This window comes from Peromyscus californicus, unplaced genomic scaffold (genome assembly GCF_007827085.1).
Source record: "Peromyscus californicus insignis strain IS unplaced genomic scaffold, ASM782708v3 Scaffold_21__1_contigs__length_65335640, whole genome shotgun sequence".
Lineage (NCBI taxonomy): Eukaryota > Metazoa > Chordata > Mammalia > Rodentia > Cricetidae > Peromyscus > Peromyscus californicus.
Window position 1 is genome coordinate 13,017,290 of NW_026294514.1, and position 26,078 is coordinate 13,043,367.

General features: G+C 47.8%; 1 protein-coding gene across 3 annotated transcripts in view; it reads left to right on the forward strand.

The window, feature by feature from the left end:
* The window catches only part of Cdk15 (cyclin dependent kinase 15), a 100,259-nt gene extending 75,454 nt beyond the window's left edge, over positions 1 to 24,805 (forward strand). For all 3 annotated transcript variants that reach the window (XR_008220840.1, XM_052749547.1, XM_052749548.1), the window contains 3 exons: positions 4,703 to 4,842; positions 18,795 to 18,913; positions 21,881 to 24,805. Coding sequence is in view for 2 of the 3 variants with exons in the window: in XM_052749547.1 (XP_052605507.1) it covers positions 4,703 to 4,842; positions 18,795 to 18,904 (250 nt within the window). In the remaining variant the exon portion in view is untranslated. The remainder of the gene's footprint in view (positions 1 to 4,702; positions 4,843 to 18,794; positions 18,914 to 21,880) is intronic.
* The last annotated feature ends 1,273 nt before the right edge of the window (positions 24,806 to 26,078 follow it).

A 26,078-nucleotide genomic window follows, 5' to 3' on the forward strand; every position in this document is an offset into this window, starting at 1 on the left:
CATTATTTGATCTGAGAGTAATTAGCAGAGGCTCTGTTCTTTTTGCTTCAGTGAGGAGGCAGAAAGGGCAGTGAGGGAGACATCAGAGGCTGGGTGAAGGAGCTCGGATGTCAAAGGAAAACACTCCCACAGGTGGGGAGCAGTGAAGACTTTCCCAGCCAAGATCCCAACTGGACGCTGGAATGTTGGTCTTTGAATATGCAGAGTGGTTTAATCTAACCAAATGTGGCTCGATTGTTCCGTATGTACCATTTGCACGCTTTTAAAAGTTTAGAGTGAATTCGTGAAGCGTTCCATATTTAAAAAAAAAAAAGTTTAGAGTGAAAAACGGGGTACAAAGAATAAACACAGAGTCACGGACTGCCAGGGGAATCTCTTATTAAGAGAGACAAGGCCTCCAAGATGTCCTTGTTTTCAAAGCACAGAATGACTTGAACACTCCACACACACCCCATTACTTCAGAGGCATGTTTCCAGGAACTGTTGTTTATTATATCCTTTGGGATGTGCAAACTTTAGTCACAATTACTGCTAATCAAACACAACAGACTGTAGATTTATCACTTTATCATGACATTTTATTTTAATTTTCTTTTGTTTGTTGTTTCGTTGTTGTTTCCCTGTGTAGCCCTGGCTGTCCTGGAACTCGCTCTGTAGACCAGGCTGGCCTTGAACTCAGAGATCCACCTGCCTCTGCCTCCTGAGTGCTGGAATTAAAGGTGTATGCAAGTTATCTTTACTACAAGACATTTAATTGAGTGGCATTGGCAAATAACAACACACTTCTTTTTTCTAGATTTTGGTATCAATGATTTTAAAATATTCATTCAAAAACTATGTCAAAGCTGGCAGGAACATCGGTCTAACCTTGAGCACCCCTTGGAGTCCCCAGGATATCAATGACATGCTTTTGAGTACCTAAGTAGGAGCTGGGTTAGCTCCATTTTCTAAGCAGAGCAGGGCCGTCTTTAGTTGTTTCAACGTTAAGACTGAAATCAATTTAACCTTGCTAAAACAATAACAACAAAAAGCACAACCATCCTCTTGTGGGCATGTTGGGCCCCCTCACCCTAGCCTTGAGATATTTGAATCTCCATGCTGCTCCTCCGGCTCCTCCGCTTCCCTCCCTTCCCCGATTAAAACTCCAAACCACAAAGCAACTTAGTACCCGATGCTGCTGCTGTTGCGGCTGTGACAATTCTGCCACTGGCTTCCTGATGTCACCAATTCGCCCCCCTCTCTTTGTCTGTGTCACCTGACTCTCCTGACCACATATCACCGAATGCCTCTGCCCATTCCTGTGCCTCTGGCCTTTGCTCAGACTCCTCTTTTCTCTGCTTGGTCCCTGGAGCAAGAAGTAGTGTCAAATAAAACTGTTTCAAGTTAATTGTAAAGTTCAGTTGTTCATTTGCACCACCCATATTCCCAGGGCTCAACAGCCACATATGGACAGTGCCTACCATATTGGACTGAGTAAAAATAGACTCTTTTCATGACTGTGGAAAATTCTATTGGACAGGATTGGCTGTTGTTCGAATCTTAGATTTTTTTTTTAAATAAAAAAAAACCCTGATACCAGATATTGGGGTGAAAGTTGAAAGATCAGAGAAACAGAACAAGCCACAGGCAACCTCACCTCACCAACTCCTCAGCTGATCCTGTTTCCTCAGACTGAGAGCCTCTGAGTCCTCACCTGAAAGGATCTCAGTTGAACTGCCATAGTTCCTGTTTCCTCATGCCTTATATCCCTTTCTCCGCCCCGCCGTCACTTCCTGGGGTTAAAGGCTTCCCAGTACTGGGATTAAAAGTGTGTGCCACGCCGGGCGGTGGTGGCGCACGCCTTTAATCCCAGCACTCGGGAGGCAGAGCCAGGCGGATCTCTGTGAGTTCGAGGCCATCCTGGGCTACCAAGTGAGTTCCAGGAAAAAGGCGCAAAGCTACACAGAGAAACCCTGTCTCGAAAAAACCAAAAAAAAATAAAAAAATAAAAGTGTGTGCCACCACTGCCTGGCCCTGTTTCCAGTGTGGCCTTGAACTCACAGAGATCCAGACAGATCTCTGCCTCCCAAGTGATAGGATTAAAGGTGTGTGCCACCACTGCCAGACCTCTATGTCTAATCTCTGATCCTCTGGTAAGCTTTACTGGGGTACATAATATATCACCACAGTTGGCCTGTGTTAGCACATGAGAAAATCCGTGGCTCTGTAGATGACTAATGTTACATAGGATGTGTGCCCACTGTGTGCTTATGGGGGCTCCATATTGTTACATTCATTCTTTTTTTTTTTTTAAGATTTATTTATTTATTATGTATAAAGTGTTCAGCCTGCATGTGTCCTTGCAGGCCAGAAGAGGGTGCCAGATCTCATTATGGGTGGTTGTGAGCCACCCTGTGGTTGCTGGGAATTGAACTCAGGACCTCTGAAAGAACAGTCAGTGCTCTTAACCACTGAGCCATCTCTCCAGCCCATTGCATTCATTCTTAATGTGACATTCTGGTGTCGAACAGGAAGGAACAGAGGCTTAGAGAAACTTGGTCACCTGACCAGGGTCAGCCAGCAGGGGAGGGGAGGAACCAGGGTTCATCTGCTGCCCAGGGTCACGACGGACTCAGATGGCAAGTGTGGTAAACCTAGACTAGCTGAGGTATGCCCAGCCTTTCTGAACAACTCCTTCAGAGGTGCAACGGGATCGTGCGTGGGTCTAGAACGGGGCCTTGGTGTGGGGTGAAGGGCAGTCTCTCTGATGTGGGCCTCGTGAGTATAGACTCATGTTTCAGACTGGCAGGCAGTTCGAGGACAGCTTTCCTCATAACTGTTCCTTCCCACTGATGGATGTTTCCTGCCGTGGGTGTCTACCACATCCTAGAGTGAGAGCATTAGAGAGCGGCCGCTCTAGCCCTGCACTTCCCCTTTCTATGGCTGTATCGGAAAGCACAGTACCCAGATGAACTTATGGTAGGCAGCCTCATCCCTACTGTGAGGGTTAGTAGCAACAATGGGGGATAGGAGATTCTTATACTAAGGTATGATATATGTATATGTATATGTATAGATGTATATGTATATGTATAGATGTATATGTAGATGTATATACAGGGTATGCTCAGCAATTAAACCTGTCATTTCACTCCTCTGAGAACAACCCCACATTACCTGTGTTGAGTGATGGGTCAGTAGCTACTGTTTTATGGAGTCCCAATGCCTGGACAGAGCATGTAGCATGGAGAATCGACCCACCCACCCGTCCTCCTTCAGGCCACAGCAAGTAAGCAGGCCACTACCCTGGGATTTCCGAACATCTTTATCTTGTCTATGGAACAGTTACCCTGGAGTTAAGAGACTAATGACCTGTTTGCAGAAACAGCTTTATATTGCAGAAATCGGATCCCTGGAAGTTTCTTATGCAAATCTCATGAGAAAATTGGACACATCACAAGTGTAGGACAGGACCTCCCGCATCCTTGCACCGCGCATGTCCAAGAGGAACACATGCTCCTCCTTGCTTTATGCTGATGGGTGGCTCTGACGTTAAGCAAGCCCCTCTGGGTTTGGTTTGAATGGTTCAGTTGTGGCCATGCCACTCAATGCAGAATGTCAGGCTCCAGTCCTGACCACATCCTCCTTCTGTTCCAGGTCAGGGATCAGGGCTGCTAGAATAGACAGTATTTTAGATGGATAATTCAACCTGGTACGACAAAACACTCTGGATCGTTGATAATCAACAAGAAGATTCCAGAGGCCGGGAAGTCTGAGATGAGGGCACCAGGAGATTTAATGTCTGATGAGGGCCCTGTGCTTCATACACGATGCCTTCCTGACACGTCCTCACACAGTAGAAGAAACAAAAGACTTCCCCAAAGTTCACTTGATGAAGGTCCTGAGCCCATCATACAGGCTCTTCCCCAATAACCTAATTATCTCCCCAAGGCCAGACCTTCTAATGCCAAGAATTCAAACCTTCAGACTAGAGGAGAGCCTTTTCCTTCACAAACATACCTGTGCATTTGTGTGACAGCTTGGTGAGTGCTTGAACTCTACTAGGGGTCAGTTTTGCCTGGTGACTTCCGGAGCCAGCCATCTGTTAACATGTAATAGCTGCTCAGTAAATGTAGCTGCTCATCTTCAGGATGAGTCATTTCTGCAACCTGGGTACTTGATTAATTATTGCCACTGCCCAGATCCATCTCGAGAGGAACCAAGGACATGACTTAGCTGATAACCCTGGGGCTGAGCATCAGGAACCCTGTTAATAGGATATTAACACCCAACCTCCACTCTCCAGATTCACCCCCTCCCATCTCCCCCCCAGGACTCCGTGCTTCCTGTCTTTGGTATCCAGAGCCTGGAACATCCTGCCAACTAGACCTTTCTGCTTGGTTGGGGCTACAGAAGCCTTAATTATATAATTCTGTCTCTATAATCACAAATCTGTGTCCTTTGTGTGCACATAGTGCCCAGTGACAGGGTGGAGGTAAAGGGTGACTGTCTCCTTTCCTCCCAGTGACAGGCCACGTAAGAGTTTCGGTGTTGGGTGATTTGTGTCCACTTGCCATCTGCTTTGGTGGCCCGGGAAGGGCCTTGTTTGGACATGTTAAGCCTCCGTCACCTCTTCTTCAGTTTTTTATCTGCCCGCCCACCCCACCCCACCCCCCTTTTCCAGAATAGCAGCCTCTACAGAAACTCTATTTCTTCCTTCCAGGCTGGGTAGAGTTCCTGAAGCCGAAGACTTGGCCTCCCAGATGCTCAAAGGCTTCCCTCGGGACCGCGTCTCAGCACAGGAAGCACTCGGTCATGATTATTTCAGTGTCCTGCCATCCCAGTTGTACCAGCTTCCTGATGGTAAGTGTGTATGTGTGTGTGTGTGTGTGTGTGTGTGTGTGTGTGTACACGCGTGTGATCACAACCAGAAATGAAGTCAGAGGTTACTTTGCTTTCCAGAAAGAAGCAAGAGGACCCAGTCTCTACTGAGCTTTGAGTAAGGTTCTCTAAAACCCCGAAGCACGGGTGGGGAAAGGTGACAAGGACCTCCTTGTCATGATGCAAACCTTCCCCCCCCCCCCCCCCCCCCCCCCGCCAGCATACGCTTAGAAATTGGCGGAGATGAAAGTTGCCTCTGAGGTGTTTGCTTTCACGAGCGTCTGCCAGGAGAAGGCAAAACCAAAGTTTCTAACAAGCTGCTTCTCCCTTCCAGAGAGTAAGACGAGAGGTGACATGGATATGTCAGGAAGGAGAGATGGGCCCTTCTTGATTGGTAACACGATGCGGTGGCAGGAAGCTGGGAGGTTGGGGGTAGGGGGGGAGCTCCCTCCCAGGCTAGGCACCCACTGCAAACACGGGTTACCCTGACACCAGCCTCAGCCGCCTGCGCCTGAAGTCATCCTCCAAATCTGAAATCTGCTGAGGGGTCACGTGGCAGGAGTTCTCCTTGGGTTTCTCAGAATGTGACCAGGAAGGGCTAAGGAGGAGGATGTGGGTGGTGCGGTCAAGGCCTGGGCTGTTGAGGGCGGGCTGGGGAGAATATCCTTAGGTGAGGTTTCTTTGAAAATATCCACAATTTTCAGTGGAAAATCGTCGTTTGAAGTTCTAAGCCAAAGCAAAGAAAGCTAAGCAGGAAGGCCTGGGGTCAGCCTGGGAAGAGGGGCCTGGGGAAGAAGTGGGGTGAGAGTAGGGACAGGGTGCGCAGGGGTACAGAGCTGGGGTGCACAGGGGTGCAGAGCTGATGGCCGAGAGGCATAGGCACAACCTGGCCCCATTGCCAGGCTTTGTAAACACAGCTTCCCTGGGTCTCAGACATAGTTGTGAAACAGCACACATCTCTTAGTTTGGGATCATTGAGGAATTTTATTATTAAAGTGAGTCACTTCAAGATCTCTAAAAATAACAGTCATCACGCATCTGAGGTTAATATCTTACTTAACCCTGTAAGAAGAGGCAGCCATGAGAATTTATTAAGCCGCCATTAAGTGTCAAGAACACACGAATTGCTATAAAGAGTTGAGGAAAACAAGAGACGCGTCGTTGGCCCGGAGGATCTCCTGGAGTGGGAGGAGAAGAAGGTGATGAAGAGGAAATGGGGCACCCTCTACACATATTAGCACCAATCATATCGGAACAGCTAAAATCTGCTCTAATCAGCCGCAGATGTTCAGAGGCTGCATGGCTGAAGGAAGCTCTGGAGAAAGGATTAATTCAAGAGAGACAGAGGAGACTGGAGGTGAATCTGGAGAGGGTTTTGCAAGGAGGCAAGAGATGGGGTCGGGCTAGTAGGTTAAATGAAGGACATCGCAGCAGACCTACAGCACCCACCCCTTTCCTGGCACCTACGCCTCATGTGGGTCCACCCTTCCTGTCCTGTAATGCCCCCCTCTTTCCAATCTGTGCCTACGATCCTTCCCTCTCAGGGTGCCCGACTCTACCACATCCCATACATGTGCACGTTCGGCTGCACACCCCCTCACTCCCATCTCTCTCCTTAAAGAAATCTACCCTGTTAGCTTCCTAATAGCAGAGTCTATTATTCTGGACACTGAGTACTGGCTGGATTCTTCTGGGTTTTTCTGGGCGCCGGCTTTTTAATTAAGGAGCAGCAGTCACTATCCAAACTGGTGTGTCCCTAGGAACTCGGGTTTTGATTCTCTCTAGAAATCTGAAGCAAAGCTATCAATGAACAGACTCTGGTGCATACACTATCTAAACGTGTGTGTGTGTGTGTGTGTGTGTGTGTGTGTGTGTGTGTGTGTGTGTATGCACGCGCATGGGTGAGAGAGAGAACAATCTGTATTCCTTCTCTGTTCACCCTGCTGCAGAGCCCAAATCTACTTTGACACTTTGAGAAAAATGAAAAGATGGAATCTTGCAGGAGCCTGCCTGTGCTGGGGGGAGATGAGGAGAACCCACAGCAGGAGGGAAGTTGACTTTTCTTTATACATATAGGGGTTTTTCCATGCAGAGTTTAAATTATGCCTGATAAAAGGAGTTTCGTGGATGTTTCAGTTCTTTCAAATTCTCCTGGCTTCCTCCCAATTAAATGAGGTTTGTCAAAGCCACAGGGCTCTGCTGGCTGCTGCCTCGGCGGACAAGCACTTCCTGCAGCGACATCTCGAATCCCTGAGGGAGAAGATGAAAGGGCCAGCGCCAAGAGACAGGGAAGAGGGGTGCGACTATGCGTGTGTGTGTATGTGCGTGCATGCATGCATGCATGCGTGCACGCGTGCGTGGGGCAGGTGCAGAAATACACACAGACAGATGGACATTAGGATGTGAGGCGAGTCGGTGGGAAGAGCAAAGCTATTGGGAGATTGGGAAGAAGCCCCGGAGCTGTCTGTGTACCTCCACGACAGTGGCCCTGACCAAGGGCGCAGCCTCCACTAAGGGCTGCGTTCCCTGGACAGGGCACCTCCTCAGCCTGCTTTTTCGTCGCCCCTGGCAAAGAGCCATTGTTAACAGCCAGCTAGCTCTGCAGACAGAGAGCGCCCGGTGGAGAAGCCCAGCTCCCAACCCGCAGGGACAGAAAAACCTCCGTGGCCGAGGTGGACCGCCGCAGGCATGAGGACCGTGCCAAAATAAGATGTGTTCTTCTGAGTGGTGTGTGAGGAGAATTGCTTTGTTGTAATTAGAGAGATTTTTGCTCTCTGGAAGTATTGCAGCATGGAGTCGTTTAGGGGCTTATATTTACATCAGTTTATTCTGGTTGCATTCTAGTCGCAGGATAACAGAATTGTCACTTTAAAATATATTCTGTTTCCCCTTTGATCTGGAAGATGCCAGCTCTCATTGTCTGGCCTCTGAAGAAGACAATTAAGCATGAAACCTGTAAGTGGAAAATATATGGAGACCAGAGGACAGCCCAAATCCCCACAGAAGGCTGCTGTGAATCCCCCCACAAAAATCAAAGAAAGGGTCCCATCAATCTATGCCGATTTCCATCAAGCCGAGTCTCCAATCACACTTTCCCTGGGTTGTGGCAGTAAGTTTAGAGCCAGAGGAAACTGATCAAAGGTGATTTGTCATGCAAACCCAGGAATTCCAGGATTAGTTCCCAGGTGGAGAGCTCTGCTAAGCGGGAAAGCATCGCTGTGAGAGGGGCGAGCCTGTGGGAATGTCTGCCAAGCTCTGACGTGTTCCCTCCTTGACTCTTGAACACCTGAAGAAACATTTGTTGAAGGAGAAATTATTGGTAGTCTCTCTCAAAACACACCCATCAGCAAGCTAACTGCTTTTGCAGATGGCCGGGGAGGACCTCTCCCCACTCCGGCACCAGCACACGGCCACGCTTGTGGTCCCCATGGCCAAGTCAGCAGTGCAGGCCGTCAGCTGGGACAGAGAGGGCCTAATTTTAGGCCCTTGGCAACTCTCTAATCTTAGCTGCAGGTCCAGCCTCCTTGCTTAATTCCCTTTGCCCTCGGCATGAACTTGGGCTCTGGGAAAGGAACACCAGTTAGGGATTTGGGGGTGGGGGAGCAGAAAACCATTAAGCTGCCCCTTCTAGAAACGCCCCCCTCCGTTCTTACAGGAAGTCTTCCAAACGTTACCGTTAGAAAGTTAAGACTGATTTTGGAAGCTTGCCATTCTGAATACACGTACTGATCCACAAGAGTGTTTTTTTTTTTTAATCTGGGCCAGTAAATGCCACATGATTTAAGAGTCTGTCCCTTAAGCCACGGCTCTTGATCATCAAGACATCAAAGGTTCTCTCTCTCTCTCTCTCTCTCTCTCTCTCTCTCTCTCTCTCTCTCTCTCTCATTTTTCTACCCTAATCTAGGTTTCAGTCAGTCTCTACCATTCCTTCCTGGACTAAATCCCTCTTTCTCCTTTAAAATAGATCTTGGCATCTTAGGAAAAAAAAAAATCCAGAAGTTTAAAAGCTTGCCATGTTTCACAAATACGTCGGCAGATGCAAAATACTATGGGCTGCACAAGGTTGGAATTGCCAGACGCACTTACCTCTCTCTGCCTTCTCTCCCGCCCCTCCCACACCTCTTCGTGGAGAGCTCTGGACACCCTCTTACTGCCCTCATTAACAATGGAGCCATATTTTGCTTCTCTCAAAACAAAACAAAACCAAGTCTCCTTTTCAGGTCCGGTCTTTATACATTTGATGATCCTGTGACATCACTGTTCAAAGTCACTTCTGTAGTCTAGGTTTCTGTAATAATTATGTTTTGAGTGTGTGTGTGTGTGTGTGTGTGTGTGTGTGTGTGTGTGTGTGTGCACGCCCGTGTGGAAGTTGACGTGGGTGTCATTCCTCAGGAGCTGGCAACCTTGCTTTTTGAGATGGAGACAAGTCCTCTCCGTGGGATCTGAGACTCACGGGTTAGGCTAGGTTGCTTAGCAGTCAAGTTCCAGGGATCCACCTGGGTCCTCTCCAGCACTGCTGTTACAGGCTCTCGTCTCCGCCGCCATGTTTTTTTACAGGGATTGGTGCTGAGGCTCAAACTCAGGTCCTTACGCTTGCACAGCAGGTGTTTTACCATCTGAGGTGGAGCTCCTGCTCCTTCATCCTCATCCTCTTCCTCCTCTCTCTCTCTCTGTACTGGGGATTGAACCCAGGACCCACACATGCTAGGCAAGTGCTCTACCACAGAGCCTGAGCCTTAGGTTCAATTTTTCTTTAACTACCCCCACCACATACATATCAAATATAAATTTTGTTTCTCCCACTTTTTTAGTCTTTGGGTCTTATGGTTGTATTCTGAAATTCTTCCAGTGTTTGTCTCTAAGGCTCTGGACCCAGCATAGAGTCAGGTTTCTAACATAGTGGGCAAATTATGGTCCAGTTCACTCATCAAAGATTTCCTGAGGCCGGGTGGTGGTGGCGCACGCCTTTCATCCCAGCACTCGGGAGGCAGAGGCAGGTGGATCTCAGTGAGTTCAGGGCCAGCCTGGTCTACAGACAGGCTACACAGAGGAACCCTGTCTCAGAAAAAAAATGAAAAATAAAAAATCCCCAGCACTCATGTAGAAGTGGAGCATAGACTGTTACCTCCCCATGGTGGAGGAGGCAAGTGGGTCACAGGAGATTGCTGGCCGGCCAGCCTACCCAAAAGCTTCAGGTTCAATGAGAGAACCCTGTCTTAAAACTAAGATGGAGAGTAATTGATCAGAACACCCAGCATCCCTCACTGGCTTCTGCGTACACGTGGGTGTGTGAAACACACACACATACACACACACACACACACACACACACACACACACACACCCTTAAAAAATGATGATGATGACTCTGGGTGACTAGGACCTCGAGGGAATCAAAGGACAGAAATGTGGTATAATTTTTGGGGTGGGAGGGGCACAGTCATATGTATCCCAGGCTAGCCTTGAATTTACTATATAAGAATGACCTTGAACTTCTGATCCTCCACATTATAGGCAGGTCTACTACACACAGTTTATAAGTTTCCTAAGCGGTGTCCCTCAATCTTCTTCAGCGCCCTTCTGGAGCTGCCTTCTTTGAGAACACTGCAGGATCTTGACGCCGCCGATACATCACGGCTTTTCCTCTCTTCATTGTATACATTCTTGCAACAATTTAAACATTTTAAGCATTCACTAAGGAAGCTCCACGTGGGCTTCTGCATGACTTCAAGCTGCTTCTGTTTATTGCTTTTTTTAAAAAAAAAATATTTATTTCATGGGTAGGAGTGTTTTGCCAGCACGTCTGTATGTATCTGTGTGTGTGCCTGGGGTCCACACAGGCCAGGAGAGGGCATTGGCTCCTCTGGGACTGGAGTTACAGGGAGTCCTCCGGAGGAGCAGTAAGTTCTCACCACCACTGTGCCCTTCTCCAGCCCGTTTGCTGTTTTCCAGTGTACTTAGAGTTTAGCTAGAGTATGTTAGAGGCCAGGTTTCAAAGTTTGGAGATGTGGAGAAGAGGGAAGAGAGGTTCTAAGTCAGGCTTACTTCTCCACCCGTCCCCCATTTCTTTAGGATTTTACTTATTTATTTATTTGTTTATTTATTTATTTATCCTGAGATAGAGTCTTGCTTTGTAGCTTTGGCTGGCCTGAAATTTACTATGTAAGCCAGGCTGGTGTGTGCCACCACAGCAGGACCTAAAACAGTGTAACATAGACCGTTCTCCCTACCATTTATTTATTTATCCGTGTGTGTGTGTGTGTGTGTGTGTGTGTGTGTGTGTGTGTGTGTGTTGTTCCTCGTGATAGCTCTGTTCATCTTATTTTTTGAGACAGGGCCTTTCACTGGGACTCGGGCTTCACAGATAAAGCTGGCCTGCAAACCTCGAGCATCCCCTTGCCTCCGCCTCCCCAGGACTGGGATTACAGGCCTTTACCACCATGCCTGACTTTTATGTGGGTTCTGGGGATCCAGCTTGAGTCCTCATGCTCACACAGCCAGTCCGCTCTAGACTGACCATCCTCCCAGCCCCCTCTCCACTTTTCACATTGCTTATTGAGCAGTGTTTTTAAAACAATCAACCAATAACCCCATTAAGGGCCAATGAGGTGGTCCGGTGGGTACGGGTGCTTCCATCCAAGCCTGACGACCTAAGGTCAATCCCTGAGACTGACCCACGTGGTAGAAGAAGAAAACTAACTCCTTCCAGTTGTCCTGTGACCTCCACACAAGTTCTGTGGTATGAGCACACCCACCCTCACACACCCCTCAGGAACACAGCTACAAAATAAATAAATGTAATGAAAATTTTAAAAAAAAAATAAGCAAGTAAGGAAGTTTCTAGTGTGACACATTTAGTCACTTTCTCCCTTTAAAGTTGTCCTCACCACATTCCCATCACAGGTGGAGATGGGCTTTACAGTGTTGCATAGACTTGAAGGTACATCAATCCCCCAATCTCCCAATCCCACCAAACCTTTAAGTTGGTTAAATTTGCTGCCATCACAGGCTCAAAGAGTCTCTAAGTAAAGACAAGTCATTCAGGAAGGAGTAAGACCGTAGGCAGGGAGAGGACCCTCAAGGCTGCTTATCCTGCACCTTCATCATAGAGAACTATCATGGAGGCCGGGGGAAAATCAGAGTCGCCTTTATCGGCACCCAGGTGCTTCAAGTAGATCTCGCTCAACCCAGGCTGCGATTATTACTCTCATAGTACAGATTAGAAAATTGGGACCGCCAGGGTATGGTGGTGCATACCAGTGATCTCGGCACTCAAGAGGCTGAGGCAGGAGGATTGCAAGTGTGAGACTCGTCTGGCCTACCTAGGAATACTGACTCAAACAAAAAGGCAATGGGGATTGGGACGGAGAGTGAAGTCTCCCAGCTGTGAGTGACTTCACAGGAGACTCCCAGCCCACTCTTCTCCCCCAAATTCATTTCACACCCAGACCTCACAAGGATATAATAGCAATACGGTCTACGAGGCAAGGTCCATTCCCAGTGCCTACACTTGTTGCTGCTCTGTTACTGTAAAGCCTTTCTGGGAAAGGTTCCACCATCCCCAAGTTGCATGTTTTATTGTTGGAGCCCACCTAGGTTTCCTAGTGGCTTTACCCAGCAGGTCTGCATAAAAGGATGATTGGACCACGGGCCTGAGTACCAGGTGTCTGGGATGGTCTGCACTCGGCTGTGTTGCAGGGAGGTCTCATGCTCCCCCTCTTGGCATTCCTATAAAAGCCCTTTGGCAGGGACAGTCGGGGCCCAGTAGATTAGGATCCAGGCCCTCCCGAGGCTCTCCTCTGTTTTCTATCTAATATTTCCTGCTGCTCCTGCTCAAGAGTGCCCTGGGGAAAAGTGGGGGTGGGATGACCCCCCGACATTTCATACCTCAAGTCAGATGTTGTGGAAAGTCACACTCCAGTACCACCCTCCCTGTGCAGTGAGGTCCGAGTGTCTGCTGTATTACTCAGTCTTTCTGTTTATGATAACATCCACAGACACCCTTGGGGCTCAAGATTTCTTACTCAATGGGGGGTATTGGTTGTTTGTTTGTTTTTGTTATTTTTTTCAGGACAGGGTTTCTCTGTGTAACAATCCTGTCTGTCCTAGAACTCACTCTATAGACCAGGCTGGCCTCGAACTCACAGAGATCCACCTGCCTCTGCCTCCCAAGTGCTGGGATTAAAGGTGTGTGTATGCCACCACCTCCCAGCCGGGGTTACTGTTTTTGTTTCATTCTGTTTTGCAAGAAAAACAAGAATCAGATGAAAATGGGGGAAAGGTATAAAATAGCAATTTACTCCAGAGGAAACAAAAACAGCCCACCATGACGTGGAGGATAGCTTTTGGATGGGGGGTGTTAGACAAAACCAAACAACTGTCAAGTTAGGGTTTTTGTTTTCCTTTAGCCCAGTGACTCCCAGAGAAAGTGGTGTGACAATCAGATGATTCCCTACACACTGGAGTATAGATCGGGTGACTGTGGCTTCCATCAACAGCAGATTTGACCAACCTCGTGCAGCAGGAGCTACACGAAACTGCTCTTAATCAAGATACTTTTATCCCTGAAATTATTTGGCTAAACAATTGAACAGCTTAAAAAATAACAACAAGCCGGGCGGTGGTGGCGCATGCCTTTGATCCCGGCACTTGGGAGGCAGAGGCAGGCGGATCTCTGAGTTCGCGGCCAGCCTGGTCTACAGAGTGAGTTCCAGGACAGCCAGGGCTTCACAGAGAAACCCTGTCTCGAAAAACTTAAAAAAAAAAAAAGTTACAAAGTAAAACTAAACAATTTAAATACTGAGCACTGGAGAACCATTAGATAAACAGTAATGTGTTGACTGGTCGCACAGAGCTGTGAACCACTTAAAACTGCTCACAGGAGTGTGCAGTGTGATGGAAGTACTTCTCTCAGGATGTAAGATCCATAAAGCCAGAAAGGTGAGCCTGAGGGTATGTGACCTCAGTTGCAGCATTTGGGGGCAACCTGGGTCACGTAGCAGTGCTGTCTTTCAAAATGGAAGGGAGAAAGGGAGAGAAGGAGGAAGAGGAAAAAGAGAAAAGCCAGCTGGCGTGGTGGCAAATGCCTTTGACCCTGGCACTCGGGAGACAGAGACAGGTGGTTCTCTGTGAGTTCGAAGCCAGCCTGGCCTACATAGCAAATTTCAGGCCATCCAAAAATACACAGTGAGACACTAACTCAAAAACCAAAAACAAGACTACAGAACAGCACATTATAATCTACTTAGGAAAGGTATTCACACATGAACAAAACTGAAAGCTAATATAGAGAACTAAAATGTTCTAGATCATTTCCCCTCCTTTTCAGGATTTTCTTTATGTTGGTGATATCATATTTTTTGTTTTAAGAATGGGTTAGACCAAAATGGTACATGGGTTCTGAGCTCAGAACTGAGAATTAAAGGCTTATATTTTCTTGTTCTTTCTTTCTTTTTTTCTTTTCTTTTCCCCCAAACCAGATGCACCACTGGCCTTCCTAGGCCTTGATTTTTCCATCTGCATAGTGGGTTAGCACTAGTTTCTTTTATCCCAGAATGAACTGAATGTTCATGAAACCTTCGGCTCACTGGACACAGTAAGTGTGGTTCTAGGAGAGTCTCGGGAGGCAAGATGGAGAGGGAAAGACAAATAGGCACTAATTAACTTTCAAAGGAAAGATTATCCGCATTAATGGGAGATGCGTGTGCACCGTGCCCTGAGTCCGAGTCATCGGTGCACTCCCTGTTAGGTGGCAACTCCAGTTTAAGGTATGCTGTGAACCTTTGGGCTTTGAAGATAGGAAGCTGCCATCCAGAGACACGAGCCAGGATTCCGGCCTCCTTGTGCAGAAGTGTGCTCTCTGAAGAACCGCACACAGTAAGCCGTTTGAGCGGACGGACTGATGATGTGTAAGAAGAGCCCAACGTCCACGTGATGAGGGAAAGAGCTAGACATTTTGCAAGGCTGGTTTAATTTCCAAGCTCTTTGTAACTCGGCCTGTCTCCTTTAGCCGGCACAGACAAGGGAGATTTGATTATCTCGTTTCCTGCGAAGGTTATTCAGCCCCCCAATCCCATTAAGTCACTCTCTGCACGCCAGTGCACCGGCCTTCCCCAGGTTATCAGTGCAGGGAGAGTAAACAGAGACGCTGGGATCCGGTTTGTGAGGAAGAAAGTCAAAGCCGAGTTTGAAAGGGTGACAGCTAGCTGCCGGGGAGCTGAGGAACTCAATTACACTGAGCGACAACTATCTCATTATCTCCTCCGAAAATGATCTAAATACGGAAGAATCTAAAAGTTTTCAGTAAACTTGTCGCACCGACGGTCTAGATGACTGAATCTCCTTCTCAAAAAAAACTTTTAAGCACCCACTTGCGTATTTATTTATTCTAAGCGCAAAGCGGCTGTGATAATTACGCTGTCAGATTCGCTAAGCTAATGAGCAGTCACCCAGTGGAAGGACTTGCCTCGCTGCGGATCACTGAGGGAGAGCCTCCCCTCTCCTGCCTCCCCTCTTCTCCCCTTCCTTTCTATCTTTTCCTTCTCCGCTTTTTCATTTTCTCTTACAGTGAGTTAGGAAGGAGAGCCTGGCAGCCTGCGACCCACTGAATCCTTTTGATTAGATTCTCTCTTTCAGTCCCTCTCTCTCCTACTCTCTCCCTGTCTCTCTCCCCTTCTCCCTCTCCCTCCTTCTCTCTCCCTCACTCTCTTCTTTCCTCTCCCCTCCTACCTCTCTCCTCCTTCCTTCTCCTCTCCCTCCTCCCTACCTCTATTCCCCATCCCTACTTTTGAGGGGCAAGGCAGCCTCCAGGGAAACCCAAGCTTTTCATGTCACTGTCTCCAAGGTACGAAGAGGTTTCTCCTGGAGACGAAACTCCTAAATCGGCTTGTATTTGAGTTTACAGAGCCATCTGCAAAGTATGGACACTGTTTATTTTCGCCGTTTGTGCTGTGATGTGAACTAAAGGAAAGTACAAAAGGGTGTAATATACATCCCTGTGGAAAAATGTCTTATTCGGACCAGCAAAGGCTTATCCTCCTGCCCAAGCCCAAGCCCAAGCCCAAACCAAAGATGTCAGCAGCGCAGAGTTCCCACAGCACCGAGGCAGAGAAGTCCAGGTCAAGTCAGGCAAGGCCGACAGCACAGCTTCTTTCTTCCCTTTGGGTGTGAACAGCTCTGAGCAAACAGTATCATTAAGACAGTATGTGCCTTTGGTGTGCCAAACAGACGCTCTGTCTCTGTTACATATTGAGCTATTTGGAGCAACCCGGGTTCCTGCAGACCATGAGCTTGGAGAAGCAGTGCCTGAGTGGGAAGGATACTGTAAGCAAGTTCTGTGTTCATGTCTCTGCTCATGTCTCTGCTCATGCCTCTGCTCATGTCTCCAGCAACAGCAACTGTTCGGTGCCTACTGTGTGTCAGGAACTGTGAAAGGTGTCTTGCACACGTTCATGGTTTTTTGTTTTTTTTTTTAAACTCACAGCAATCTGCTGGGAAGTTTTGTTTCCTCTCATGCAGATGAGCCCCTTAACTGAACATCAACTTTGGAAGGATTTGGCCCATCAGTCTACTGAGCACAGTCAGAGACAGGTGTGTAATAAACACAGGCATCTGTGGAGCTGCAAATGGCCAGGGTGACCGACCAATCAAATACAGACTGTCCCTGATGGGCAATGTTTTCATTTAAGAGTTGTTTCAATGTTATAATGGGGTGAAAGCCATATGCATAGTAGGAACCCTAGAACGGGCCTTCCATGCCCATGGGTTCCCTGACTGCAGAATCTATCAGATTCAGGCAACCCCACATATTCAGGCGACTGTCTCTGGGCTTAACGTGGGCCAATTTTTCTCTTGCCATCATCTTTTAGATGCTGTGTAACTGTTTATGCAGTGTGTACTGCATTAGTGATGGTGGGTAATCTTGAGACAATTGAAAGGACATCGTATGTGTGTGTAACACGCACAAACGGTTCTGCTTTACACGAGAGGTTCAGCATCTTTTGGCACATACACTAGTCCTGGAACCGTGGCACAAAGGATGACTTTATTTCAAGTTTTGATCTTTTGGGGGGTCTAGTGATGCACTCTCTCCTCACTGGGTAGTGGCAGAATTGTTCCGTGTTCCCAGTCCCACAGTCACCAGGGAAACAACCAGCTCTACAGTGTACAGTGTGGGTAAGCTCTCACATTCCGTAGGTTAGGTGTGTTCCGTGCTTGCTGTGGTTGTTATTGCTTTGAGGGAGGGTCTTATTAAATACATTTTTGTATTAGTTTATGTATGTGGGTACTTTGTCTGCATGTATGTCTGCACACCAGGAGAGGGCATCAGACCCTGTAGGACTACAGTTCTAGACCACTGTAAGCCACCATGTGGGTGCTGGGAATTGAAGTCAAGACTTCTGAAAACAGGGCCAGTGCTCTTACCCGCTAAGCCGTCTCCCCAGCCCTTTTAAAATGCATTTCTGATGGAGCTGGAGAGATGTCTTGGTGCTTAAAGGCAACAATTGTTCTTCCAGAGGACCAGTTCCTAGGTTCAGTTCCCAGCACCCATACCACAGAACACAGAGAATTGGTTCTCAGCCTATGGGTTGTGACCCCTTTGGGGTTGCATACCAGCTAACCTGTATATCAGATATCCTGTACTTCCAGTCCCAGGGGATCCAGTGTCCCATTCTGGCCTCCACAGGCACTGATGCATAGTGCACAAACGTACATGCAGGTGAAACACCCGTACACATAAAATAAAGAATCCGTTTTTGATGTATGGTATCTGTTACCTTTCTTCTGTGCTGGGGATTGAACCCAAGGACTTACGATGGTTTACCAAGACATGTCCCATGGTAAGCCAAGGAACATTTGTCTATGTATAAAAATGAAGGTAATACATAAAGATATTTCAAAATAGTTTTTAATTATTTTATCAAAGTCATGCCTTAGAGTCTATTTAGACTCTCTTTAAAGCAATGATTCTCAATCTTCCTAATGCTGCGACCCTTAGTACAGTTCCTCATGTTGTGGTGACCTTGCCCCCAACCATAATATTGCTACTTCCTAATTGTAATTTCACTACTATTATGAATTGCAATATAAATATCTGATATGCAGGATATTTGGCATACAGATTATCTGATATGCAACCCCCAAGGGGTCTCAACCCATAGGTTGAGAACCATTGCTCTAGCAACTAATGTTTCTGACAGGTCTTTTAACCTTCCACAGTATATTTAGCCCCACGTGATGCTCTTTGCCTGCCCTTGCTGGGACTGCAGTCTGGACTCCTTGGCTTGGCATTCTAACTCTTCCCCATTGGTTCCAGGCCCTTCCCCAATTCCACCCGTGTTCATTTGGTGGGTATGCACTGAACTGAATTCCCAAGTTGCCTTGGGAACACTTGGAAACTATCAAAGATTTGGAACAGTAAGTCAGCCCTGAGTCAGTATAAGTTATTAGGAAGTTTGCCTATTTTGTTTGGGTAACAGATGTTACAGCAGGTGGACAAAATAGATGTCCTGTGGTGGTATTTTACTTGTACTGAAATGTGATTTTAATTGTATGTTAATAAATAAAGTTGCCTGGGGGTCAGAGCTATTAGAGCCATAGCAAGTGCATGGCGTCGGTGGCACACGCCTTTAAGGACCTGGAGGGCGGTACATTCAGGCAGTGACGAGGCAGTCACGTGTTTGGGTTTACAACCAATGAGAAGGCAGAACAGCTAGACTATATAAAGACATACACACAGGAAGTAGGTCCCTTTTGGAGAGCTCTCTTGACTGAAGAGGATCGCTGAAGCAGGAAGGGTGAGGCTCTTAGCTCTGACCTCTTGGCTTTCTTCTCTGAATCAGCTCTGTGTTTCTTATTTAATAAGACGGTTGGTTACATCTACAGAAGATCTCAGGAAATCATATGTTGATGTTTTTCTCTTTTCTTCCCTACAGAGGAGTCTCTGTTTGCGGTTTCGGGAGTGGAGCTAAAGCCAGAAGCCTGTGACCTGTCGGCCTCCTGCGGGACGGGTCACTACCTACCCGGGTTCAACAAATGTTGGTGAGAAGAAAAGGTGAGCTCATCCAGATCCTAGCAGGTACACAGTCCCAGAACCAACAAGTGATCGCTGCAGATGGAGGGAACACTGTTCACCTCTGTCCCGAGACCCCCCGCTCCTCTTCAGAACCCCATTTCCTAAGCTGGGGAAGAGGTGAGGATGTCCATGGCTACTTCTTTTACTCCTGGAGCTGGAGTGGGCTCCTGAGTCACAGCTTGTGAGGATTTCCACCCATGCTGTGGAACAGAGCTCCAGTGACATGGTTTTCCTTAACGAGGTAGGCCTCTCTGTTAGCTGGCAGGACGCGTCGGGGCTCAAGTTGACCCACAGACCCACTTTCCCCAAAGCCTGAGAGGTTTCCTGGGCTGTGGGATATCCAGTGCTGACACCCACCGCTCCGGCTAAGTCAAGATGCTTCACCATCTTTGCCACCTTGTCAGGCAATCTCAAGGAGTGAAAGGCACTATGGGAAATTTTCCCAGGTCCGCCAGACCCTAGCATGTGCTAGCATGCACAGAAGCCTGGCAGGACACTCCCCAACGCCAAGTACAGGCACCCCTGTGCGTCTCAGGAGCACTTCCTACTCTGAACCTCTGCCTTGAGTGGAAGGGACAGTAGTCTAGCCAGAGTTAAAGTGAAAACCCCACGCAGGGTCAGCCAGATTCCAGACCCTAATCACTACCCTATGACTGGGCCACCCAGTTGACAACCACAGATGGGCCATGTCTCCTGGGTGGAAACCACTGGCGTATCCCCGGGGTGCGCACCCCAGTGTCACTCACGGGGCGTTTTCCAGTTCTTTGTGACTGTCTGTTGGATCTCTGTTCCTGACTGTGATGACTGAAAGGTGTCTGGACATCAAGGACGCCCACTTTCTGGGCTCTTCCGCAATCATCTGTCTTCAGAGAGCAGGGGAGTTTAGAATCACAGCTGTTCCCCAGAAGAAACACCTAAGTTTGCGTCTTGATAATGCACAGTTGGAATTACAACCAGCAATATAGTCATGGTGTTCCCCATGCAAAGCAGTTTCCAGGGCAGAGGTTTTTTTCCTTGAGCCATTTCACACTACCTAGTTGGGAGCAGGATGAACTCGAACTACAATTCCTGAAGTGAAGGGTTGGTCCCTCGCACCATTATCAAGATGCCATTCCTTCTCGAACTGAAGACTGAACCCAGGGCCTGGCGTGTGCTACACAAACACTTTATCCCCCCCTCCCCACATGCCCATCAAAGATAAGACCAATGAGAAGGGCCTCAAATGCTTGTCTACCTTAGTGTTACTGTTATCTCTACTATGGTTACAGGCTCATCCTACTTTTTAAAAATTATTTAAATTTTAAACAACAATAAAAAGCCAGGTGGTGGTGGCTCACGCCTTTAATCCCAGCACACAGTATGCAGAGGCAGGAGGATCTCTGTGAGTTCCAGGCCAGCTTGGTCTACAGAGTGAGTTCCAGGACAACCAGGGCTACACAGAGAAACCGTGTCTCAGAAAAATAAATAAATAGGTAGATAGATAGATAGATAGATAGATAGATAGATAGATAGATAGATAGACAGATAAGTTTAAATTTTATTTGTTATGAGTGTTCTGTCTTGTGTAAGTGTGTGTACCACGTGCAAAGCCTGGTACATGAGGAAACCAGAAAAAGGCATCCAATCCCTGGAACTGGAGTGACAGGCAGTTGTGAGCCAGCATGTGGGAGCTGGGAACAGAACCTGGGTCTTCTGCAAGAGCAGTCAGTGCTCTTAACCACTGAGCTGTCTCTCTTCCGCCAATTTTGTCCTACCTCAGCAGCCAGAAGGGAGGGAGAGAACCCTGCCTTCCTGTGCCTTTCTGATCTCCAGAGGGCTCCCGCAAAGAGCTGCTACCTCTAGACATAAAACTGGTCACAATGGAAAATCAAGTGGATACGGTATGTGACGCTCCGTTCCAGCAGTAGTGGGAGGAAGGAGGCCGACTTAGCCTCCACTGGAGTAATCTCTTGATATCCCTAGGCCTCTCTGTCCTAACGTGGAGATGAAACCTGTTGAGGATGAACCACAGCTGGGCAAAGCTAGAGCAATTAAACTGTCTCATAAATGGCATGGCATCTGGAATGCTGGAAAGTACCAGAGTTAAAGAGAATAAGGGCCGTGATCCCCCGGACACTGGGGGCCCCCCCTCAAGTCTTCTCCTCTGAATTGAGTTTATGCTAAAATATTCACTTTTCAGGGGAGTCGAAATGTAAATTGGGGTCTTAGGGCTTGGCCACAGGCACCAGCTCCTCAAAATTAAGACCCTGGGTAGAGCCACAAAAATATGGGCTTGGGACTTTTAAATAGATACTGACGCCCACGGCAAAGAAGTGTTCGGCACGCCAACCATCCACTGTCACAGGTGCGTCTCGTGTGTCACTTTCAAAGTTGGTGTGGTTCCGCCCACGGATGCGGTGAGTTTCCACTCGGGTTTGTGAAGTCGGAGGTGGATTTAAGATAGTTTTTGATAGGTCTCACTTTGTAGCCTTGTCCGGCCCGGAACACGCGGAGATCCACCTGCCTCTGCCTCTCGATTGCTGGGATGAAAGGTTTGTGCCACCACACTGCGGTGATGCCTTTGGTGGCTAGAGAGATGGTCGGGGCTTAAGAGCACTGGCTGCTCTCCCACAGGGTCAGGTTTGATACCCAGCACCCAGATGGTGGCTACAACCACCTATCACTCCAGTCCCAAAGAATGCAGCGCCCTCTTCTGGCCTCGCTGGGCACTGCATGAACGAGGTGCACAGACTTACCCCTCAGGCAAAGCACACATAGCAACCCACACACATGACAATAGATAAATTTTTTTAATGAGTATTTTAAGATGGCGTAGTCCTTTATCATCACCTTTTTAAAAACTGAAATATGGAGTTCCACCAGTAGCTGCAGTAGCGTTTAGCGAGTTTCCTTTCCTCGATCTGTACTCTGTTACTTGTTTTCATTTTATTTTTCATTCCCTTTCAGGGCTACAGCCATGCTGTTTCATTGCGTCCGCTGACTATGACGCTTCGTGCCCTGTTCCCTTCTGGACCAGAGATCCTTGTTGTCTCTCCTGTCACCTGGAATACTTAAAATGTGATGTTCAAGGCAACGATAAAATCCATGACGAGGATGCCATGGAAGGTTACTGCTGCTATTGTTGTTGCCTAAACAAACGGACGTAAACAGAGGTGGCGGGGGGGGGGGGGGGGGGGGGGGAGAGGGCTTCAGAAGAGTGTCCAGCGTTTGGACAACCCCCTGGGCCAAAAGCTCCGTTTCTTTATAGGACAGATTGAGAGACAGACAGCGGGAGCGTTCTGGAGCCAGAGCGGGGACTTGCTGAGGCCTGCCCCTCCTGTCCTTACAATTCTTCCCAACTCAGAGACTCCTGTGACAGGAGGGGCTCCGTCTGGCTTAGAGAGAAGGTGGTCTCTTGGATAAAGCTGTCAACGAATGGACTTGCTGGCGGCTATTGGTGATGACCCCAGGGATGTGTTCTTCCTTCACTGGCTATCGGGATGCGTTACTACTTCAATTACCCAGATTTTAGGAGCTCACTGTTGAGCTCCTGGCTAGAGCTGCGTTTCAGTCTATCACCTGCTACTGAAGCCTAATTGTCTGCCGGGGCGGCAGAAGCTATGAGGAACCGAAGCTCCCATTGATGGTGGAGATACTAGAGTTCCAGAGACGTAACTCAAGCTCTGGGGCACCATCAGACACACGGGCACACACAGCACCCTCGGCAGGAAATCCACCCCGGCTGACACTTGTGCCTCCTAAAGGAAGCCTGGGAAACTCAAATTACTCCATCAAGGAGTCGTCTCATGAAATCTAGTAGCCTAGAAACCAGAGACCACTAGAAGAAGGAACCAATTAAGAGAGAATTTTGAAATGGTAACTGTCCACCCAGTGTCTTGGATGAAAAGGAATGCAGATGGTCTCCCCGAAAAGCTGCCTTTGTGTATATTAGCAAGCTGTTGGACAAAGTCTGCCCGCTGCACCTGCTAGATGAAACGGTGTGGGCTGGACGGGGTGGGCAGGGTGTACTCACAAATGGCAGGTCTTATTCAACCTAGAAACATGCCCATAAGGGTATGGTAAAGGATTCAGACTTCGGTCCTGCTCTGGTCAAGGATTTCTATTGATGGCTTGAATAAATCAGAGAAAAAAACGTAACTTACTCATACAACTCACTGAAATAAGTACTACTGCTATTATTATCCCACCCTATAAATGGAAACTGAGGCTCGGCAAAGTTAAGCGATTTCTCTAAGGCAGTATGCCAGAGTTCAAGTGCAAACCTCACGTCTAAGTGTGTCCAGTGTCTGAGATCTTCCCGATAACCACATCTCAACTGGTTCTGTAGACTGCTCTACTGTTGAAGAGGCAGCTGATGTTTCACGTCGGCTCATGATTCAGAGGACTCAGACCTGGCTAATCACAGCGAGTCAAAACAATACTTATTTCCATCAGTTTTTATCTGATTTAAATTATTACACATTGGCCTTAAAATGCCTACAACTTAAGTAAGGCCATGACTTAGTGGAAAGTGACTCTTTTAAGTACAAGGTGAATTAATTATATAATCTGTCGGCCCCCAACAGATAATGCTAATCCCTTCAGGCTACAGAAATGAAATACTAAGACAAGAAGTTGCCCCACAAGAAGAAAAGCAGCTTGGTCTCTGATCTGGGCACATTTGAATCATGAAGCTCAGCTCCACGTATCACATACCACACTCTAAAAAAAGCATCATATGAAATAGATGTGTATTGTGCACCTATTAGTCTGCCCATCTAATCTTGCATAATCTTAGCAGTACTAAGACATAGTAGAGTTTACAGAGAGCACTCAGAAGCAGGTAGAAGTAGCTAGGGTTTGCTGCACAAACTGTCCCCAAAGCCTCTGCTTCCCCCAGCACACCCCCAACTCTGCTGCGTGCTCCAAGGTGGACTACTGGGACAAGGCCCATGGAGGGACAGCTGCTGTAAGAAAAAACCCAGGAGCCAGAGACACTCTCCAGTGGCAGATGGCTGTCACGGAGCAAAGGGGCTGCCAGCTGTGGGCCACTGCAGGTCAGTACAGGCTGCTGCTGCTTTGGGAGAGTCAGGAAGACTCACCTGCCCATGAACAGGGACTGAGTCCCCTGAGCTGGCTCCCCAGCCCATGAGCAGGGACTGAGTCCCCTGAACTGGCTCCCCTGCCCATGAACACGGACTGAGTCCCTGAACTGGCTCCCCTGCCCATGAGCAGGGACTGAGTCCCCTGAACTGGCTCCCCTGCCCATGAACACGGACTGAGTCCCCTGAACTGGCTCCCCTGCCCATGAACACGGACTGAGTCCCCTGAACTGGCTCCCCTGCCCATGAACACGGACTGAGTCCCCTGAACTGGCTCCCCTGCCCATGAACACGGACCGAGTTCCCACCACAGTGGTGGCTTCCTCTGCCCCCTGGATGATACAGAGAGCAATCACCAAGATTCCTAGTTGGAAGTGAGAACAGCTGGTCCTTCGGATTCTTGAGCATGGCCTCTGAGCATCAGAGACAGACCACACTGGGGTTTCTCTAAGAACCTGCTGCTGCAAGAGTAGGTAAATTTGTTTTATTTTCTGTGAAAGCATTTTTTTAAATTAAATTAACAAAATCACCCTCTTTAGTTAGGTGGTGGTTGTGAATGCCTTTAATCCCAGCACTCAAGAGGCAAGAGGCAGGCTCATCTGAGTTCAAGGCCATCCTGGTCTACAGAGCAAGTTCCAGGACAGCCAGGGCTATACAGAGAAACTTTGTTTTGAAAAACAAAAACAAAAATTATCCTCTTTAATTCTAAGTGGAAGACAAATTAATTATGATTGTGTTTTTTCTCTCCTTTAATGAGATTAATAAAAATTATGTATATAGCTCTAAAACATTCAAATTTCCGTCATTCCTTGATTTTGTAAAATGAGCATTCCTGCTGTGTGTGCATTGTTCCTCCCATGTTTTTGTTGATTCCTTTGCTAGAGACACACTTGGCTTTTAAAAGCATAATTATTTGCAGGCCAGCCTGGTCTACAGAGTGAGTTCCAGGACAGCCAGGGCTATTACACAGAGAAACCCTGTCTTGAAAAACAAACAAACAAACAAACAAACAAACCCATAATTATTTGTACTCCATTTGATTAGCAACACTTAGCCATTACTGTTGTTCCTTTGGGAGTTCTGTCTCTGGATCATCCGTAATCAGACGGACTTCCTGCCTCCTTAGTGGGTGGGTAGGACAACATGATTTGTTCTACCAATGGTTTGTGAGAGGGAGTGGTCAGTGTCATCTCTGGGCCAAGCATTCCCTGGATTAAGAAGTGTAGGGCTGTCCAGATTTGCTTTGTTTTGTGGTTTGGGGTTACAGGGGCCAGAAGCACTCAAGATGAGCCAAGGATGAGGAAATATAGGACAGAGTTCCCAAATGACGCACACAGTGGGAGAGAGGCGGAAAAATTTCTACTTGGACTGGAGAGATGGGTCAGAGGGTAGAAGCCCACCCACACTGCTCTTGCAGAGGACCCACGTTCAGTTTCTAGTAGTTTCCAGCACCCACATCAGGCGTCTTGCAACCACTTGTAACCCCAGCTCCAGGGGAATCTGATTCCCCTTTGACCTCTGAGGACACTCCCACATGCACATACCCCTCCCCCCCACGTACACATAAAACAAACAAACCTTTATGCTATTTAAGCCACTAATATCTTGGAGTTGTTACTAAGTATAACTGAAACTTTCCTGACCAGGACTGGGCACATGAAACACAGACCTGCCCCGTCCAACTTTGGCGATGAAAGTGCTGTAGACTTCCATCTATCACTTTGTTTCTTTTTGTGTCGTTGTTGGGTTTGACTCTAGGGCCTTGTGCATGCTAGGCAAGCGCTCTACCGCTGCAAGGCTGTATCCCTCACCCTTATGCTTCAGTTTAAGTGATTAAGTCTACACCACCAGCCCTTGGCTCTCTCAACAGCCCCCGGCAGGTAGCCAAGTGTGGCTAATGCCTCCCGTTCAGGGACAAAGTGCAGTTCCGTTCACGTCAGAAATTCTGTTGGACAGTGCTGGCCATGTTAGGGCTTTTATGAAAGTTGATAATGACACCTGCTAACATATCTGAATGTTGTGGGACATACATCTAACAACACCTTAGAGTTAGTCTTTCAACT